Raw genomic sequence first — 5,601 nt, 5'->3', positions numbered from 1 at the left:
ACCCCTCTCTCCCACCCCTCTCTCACTGTCTCCTCACGCCCCCCTCTCTAATTCAGTTGTGCTGTCATCACCATCCCAGCAGAAAAGACCTACACCTTCCAGTGTAATGTGATGGAGGGTCGCTATGTTGTTGTTGTCATCCCTGGCAGGTCGGAATGGCTCACACTTTGTGAGGTGGAAGTATTTTCCACAGTCAAACCTCCAGAGTCTTCCACAGAAGGTACTTCTTTCCTAGTACATTTATTTGTTCTGTCAGAGAAGGTATGTCGAATAATAACTTTAATGAACATACTTATTTTCGTATCGAACTTCGGTTTAGTGGAGATGATAAATGTTTCTTATTTTGAATGTTTTTTTTGTGACTCGGTGGGATACATTTTCACAATGCAAATTAGTACAAATCAGTGTAATTTACACATTGCTCAGCTTACTAAACTTTAGTAAAACAATCACCTTTTTGTACAGCACATTGTTAAAGAAATATGTTAAATAAAATCATACTGTCAAGCCCTAATGAGTTGTGGTATTTACGGTATATTGCACAGATTTGAACTATTCTGCACCATAAAAAATATCAGCAAATGTATTTCAGCCCCCAAGTCAAAGAGAACGGTGGTGAGGATGAAGATCCAATCAGATGCTGATCTGACAGACCAGGCAGTCAGTGACGGAGAGGGAAGGGGGAGAAAGCGAGAAATAGAACGTGTCTTTGTTTATGAACAGTTGTGTTTGAGTGCTGTGTGTGTGATTAATTATCAAGATCCAGAGAAGAGCAGTTAAATTCTACAACCACCAAAAATAAGTACTTCTCAAACTTTTCATAACAAAGCCTTCATATACGGAGAGATGAACCTGGAGGGGGGGAGCTCTTGTACTTTCATCTAGCTGCATGTAGAGCTGGTGAAACAGAGTGTGTCTAATGTTCAGCCAGGTGGACAGATTTTCCACCATGAGGAAGAAGAGAAGGAGGGTGGACCCACAGACAGGTAACAACAAGGAGCATATTACAGACTGTTTTCCTTATTGCACAGAAAGGCAATGAAGACATTGTGCTTTCATCAGAGTTGGGGTCTTCCATTTCAGGAAATAAACAGACATTTTTATTAAAATTTTCCTCATTGGGTTTCAATTTTGAAAATGTGGAAGTGGAATTTCAGTTTACTTCCTGAATAGACTGAATTGAAATGTAATCAACCCTAACTCTTATTGCCAAGTTGTTATTGTAAGAAGAGAACGTGTTAGCGAGTCATAACTCAATTAATACCTGAAAGAGTTTCTGTATGTCATTTCTCTTTCAGGTGTCTGTGGACCTGAAGAGGGCTAGCCTGGTGAGAGACTCCAATGAGAAACAATAGTTTTAAGATTGTCATCAATACAGTCCAATCAACCGACCGCAAAACTTAAATTAAACGGCGAGTCTCAAATAGCCGCCTGTCCCTTTTAATATCCAGGCAACGGCACACATTTCAGCAAATAAATTCCTGTTTCAAATTAAATTAATTAAATTAACTTTACGATGTTACCATGAATTGTTTCCAAATTGTTTAATTCAGTAATGACTCAAAAAAATTATGCCAAAAATAAACATTTTATCGACAGTAAGCAACTTCTAGCCATGGGCTGTTAACAGCTGAGACCCGCTATCTAACTGGCAAGCACAAAAGCAGTCAACATCTTTGAGGGTACAGACCCCCAGAAAGCATCTGATTGCTTTAAATGCACAGTCAAAAGAGGAGAATAACTTTCTGTCAAGGATTCTTTTTTATTTTTATTATAAAAGCCTACCAAGATAAACGAAGTGTGATACAGTGTGTAAATGGTAACACATTAATGAAATTAATTAATTAAAATGCTGGTAGTGAATTCTGGAATTAAACAATGAACTATGCAAATGAGTAAAAGCTGTGTGCTTTAAGGAACTAGACGCCTGGCTGAAATAGAAGCCTGTATCTGTTGTGTTCAGTGATTTAAGCAAATAAACGCTGGGGTGATTCATTGAAGTTTTACGGTATTTGAATGTCTGTAGAAACAACATTATTCCTTTCAACATGTATAAGTTAATATGCAGTTTGTTTCCTATTACTTTAAAGTAATGAACATGGTTAAGTCAAGTATATTACTTCAAGCCTCAATTCTTTTGACGAACCAAAGCAGCACCAATGAGTTAGCCAGCCAACTTTGATAAACAACCAAAATAAAGACTGATTTTCAGGTACATTAAAAAAGCTAAACATCAATATAATTATATGTTTTGCGTTGTTGAGTCAATTAGGCCATGTCCATTTCAAGCGTATCTTTTCTTTGCACTATACCCAATCTGGTCTTTTCTCAATAGAAGAAAAGCTGTAGGTGTTTTCATTTCATTGTGCAGTGACCATTCAAATGTGTGACAGAATCACCTGTTAAAACATTGAGAAAGAGCTGGCAAAGAATGTAAGTTAATGTATAAACAGTTTATAGAATATAAATAAATGCAATAACCTGAGAAATATCACAGTGTATCATCTGCTCTTGGAATGTACCTGCTGTATTACAATGGATATTCACTCATTCATTACTGTATTTCAACTGATATTCACTCATTCATTACTGTATTTCAACTGATATTCACTCATTCATTACTGTATTTCAACTGATATTCACTCATTCATTACTGTATTTCAACTGATATTCACTCATTCTTTAATGTATTTAAACTAATAATCACTCATAAGGGCTAGGGTAGACCATAAGTAGGGCACAGAGTTTTCCCTGGTCAGATCATGTTGTCAGGGAAAACTCAGGGCCCTACATGTAAGGGATAATCAACGAGGGTAATCAACGTTCTCTGAACAATAATTAGCGACTTGGATGGTGTGTTTCACGACGCGCTAGTGGAGTAAGAGCTCTCTCTTAATTCGTTGTTATTTGAATATGCTGGTAACAGTTTTATAAAAGCAATAAGGCATGTATCAGGAATACAGTCACAGGTAAATGGGTTGACAATCCGGGGGGCCGAACAACACCATTTGCCTGTGACTGCAGTCATGATACAGCCTCTTGTGCCTTTATTGCTTAATTAACATTCCTATTACATCACAATAACTATGATTTAGAAGTTTCAATTTATGTGGAAGGAATGTGATGAGTATCTGCTCCTGCAGAGAGGTGGGTTGGGAATGTGAACTTGGCACATACTGCAGTGTTCTTTCTGTCACACCATTTCCAGGAAAACTAAAATATACATCTGACACCAAATAATGAAAGTGTAACTAAGAAATTTCACCCCTGACGCAATAAATTAGTCAGCTAACTTTGACAAAACACCAGATTTAACTATTGATTTTCTGGTTAATTAAGAAATCTAAACTTAGATGTGTTTAAGGTTGTTGAGTTAATTACACCATGCCCATTTCAAGCTTATCTTTCTAAAACATAAATTATTACTAAAAACGTTTTAGTCATATTAGCTGGCTAACCGACTGATCCTGTTTGGTTGTAAACCCATCAGGTCTAAAATCTGTGTGCGTTTTATCCAACTCTAACTTTACACTCGAGGGAATTGACCTAAATGGACAGGGTCAAATTTCTAACAGAATCAATGTATTCATTTATTTGAGATGGACAATGAACTTTTCTGTAAATGTGTCAGATTTTGTCAGCTGGCTAGTTTTCAGCTGTAGTCCCTGGGGAGATAAATGTTTATATATATACTGTATATATATATATATATATATATATATATATATATATATATATATATATATATATATATATATATATATATAAGAAAGCTTCCTAAACATTTCACATACACTCCCCCACAAAAATCCAGTCCTTAGATCATGGGTTCTCAAAGTGGGGTCCGAGGACCCCCAGGAGGTACTTCCGGGATTCGCGGCCAGATAGCAAGAATATAAAATATTTAAAAAATGTGTAGAATGGCAGGAAATTAGCTTGAAAACTGCAACATTTTCTCTCCAATGCCAAGAAGGCAGGCCTTTAAATGTTCCTTGTCTGGGCCCTAAGACACGGTTCGTCCGGCCATGCTCCGCCAAAGTCATATTAAAACTTAATACAAAAAAAGTTAATGTGAAAAAGAAAATACAAGAAAACAAAAAAACAAATAGACAAAACTACAAACAAGCCAGAAAGTTAACAAGTATCTACAACCCTGCTGCAAATAACATTTGTCATTGTAAATATCCTGAATAATGGAAAGGAATATTCAGTTTTTGATTGGTTAAAAAAAGTTTGAAATATCCCATAAATGTCGTTCCACTTCATGATTGTGTCCCACTTGTTGTTGATTCTTCACAAAAAAATACAGTTTTATATCTTTATGTTTGAAGCCTGAAATGTGGCAAAAGGTCGCAAAGTTCAAGGGGGCCGAATACTTTCGCAAGGCACTGTATGTGCTCAGTTGTAGACTCATGTCTAGCTGCATTTCTCCAGTCCCATCCCTCAGCAGTTTACCAAAACAGCGGAAAGGTGGACGCATTGTTATTGTTCAAACTGCAGGTTGTCCCTTTAATTGTTCAATTCTTAATATATGATGTAACGACAAACACAGCGATTACTGGAAGGAAATTAAAGTAGAGTCACACCATCCTTTACAAATCCGTCAAGACAGCAACCATTTGAAAATGTTCAAAGTTTTAAATAAACGTGTGAATTTGATTGAATATAGCTATGTTCCCCTGTTATATCTTAATGTAATAGCAATACAATGTTCAGATTATCATCAATGACTCATCAACAGCTCTAACAAGTTATCAACCACAGGACATCCTGTATGCATAACCACGGTAACAATTGAAAGGGAACACTTTTGGGATTATGGGGAAATTATCAGAACAAAGATGAGGACACAACAGATCACCTGAATACAGACTTTACACTTTTGACTTTGTGCAGTTTACATTTTACTGAACTTTTCATAGCATTTGTTGATAACGAAATCTGGATTTACTCTGGATACATACAGTAACATAAGGATATTGATGCATAATCTGGAGTAGGTGCAACATAAGATTAAAACAATGCAAGGGTTAGAGTGAGAGATATAACTGGTGTCTCCAAGTTGCCACACACCTCTCATAAGTGTGCACAGTCCCTAAGTCATTTCAATAAACTTTTATGACTCATGGAAAGAGCCTTCAACTGTTAGGTTCTCTCCTATGCCGTTGAGGAAGTAAAGCAAGCACACTTGTATTTTTTTGTTTGGAACACAGACATCACACAAGCAACCCAGAAGCAGGTCCTTTTGGCTGAAATAGTTGGCTGAAATACAATTCACACACACACAAACACTTCATGTTTCTAAAGGATTTCTTTATTCAGACGAAGGGTACTTCTATGGGACCCCATATGGCTCCTAACTATGCTAATTTGTATGTGGGTTACATGGAGAAACAGTCCATTTTCAATCCCTTCAAAAATGTCAATGTACTGTTTCCAAATAATAATTTAAAAAAATTGAACACTTTTTGTTCTATGGAGGGTGATGCAAAACAGATCCAGGCATTCCATGCTTTTCTTTTTCTGATCACCTGATATTTACTATGCAATCTGACACACGTCAAATCAGTTTCCTTGATCTTCTGATTTTGAGTGAGGACA

At 36.5% G+C, this 5,601-nt stretch overlaps 1 protein-coding gene across 1 annotated transcript in view; it reads left to right on the top strand.

The window, feature by feature from the left end:
• Positions 1 to 1,355, top strand: part of LOC127915518 (fucolectin-like) — a 5,141-nt gene extending 3,786 nt beyond the window's left edge. Inside the window, exons 2-4 of the mRNA XM_052495689.1 lie at positions 57 to 220; positions 593 to 738; positions 1,299 to 1,355. Of these exons, the coding sequence (XP_052351649.1) occupies positions 57 to 220; positions 593 to 738; positions 1,299 to 1,355 (367 nt within the window). The remainder of the gene's footprint in view (positions 1 to 56; positions 221 to 592; positions 739 to 1,298) is intronic.
• Positions 1,356 to 5,601: the final 4,246 nt, after the last annotated feature.

This window comes from Oncorhynchus keta, chromosome 35, assembly GCF_023373465.1.
Source record: "Oncorhynchus keta strain PuntledgeMale-10-30-2019 chromosome 35, Oket_V2, whole genome shotgun sequence".
Lineage (NCBI taxonomy): Eukaryota > Metazoa > Chordata > Actinopteri > Salmoniformes > Salmonidae > Oncorhynchus > Oncorhynchus keta.
The sequence above is the reverse complement of the archived record's forward strand: the minus strand, read 5'-3'. Positions and strand labels throughout refer to the sequence as shown.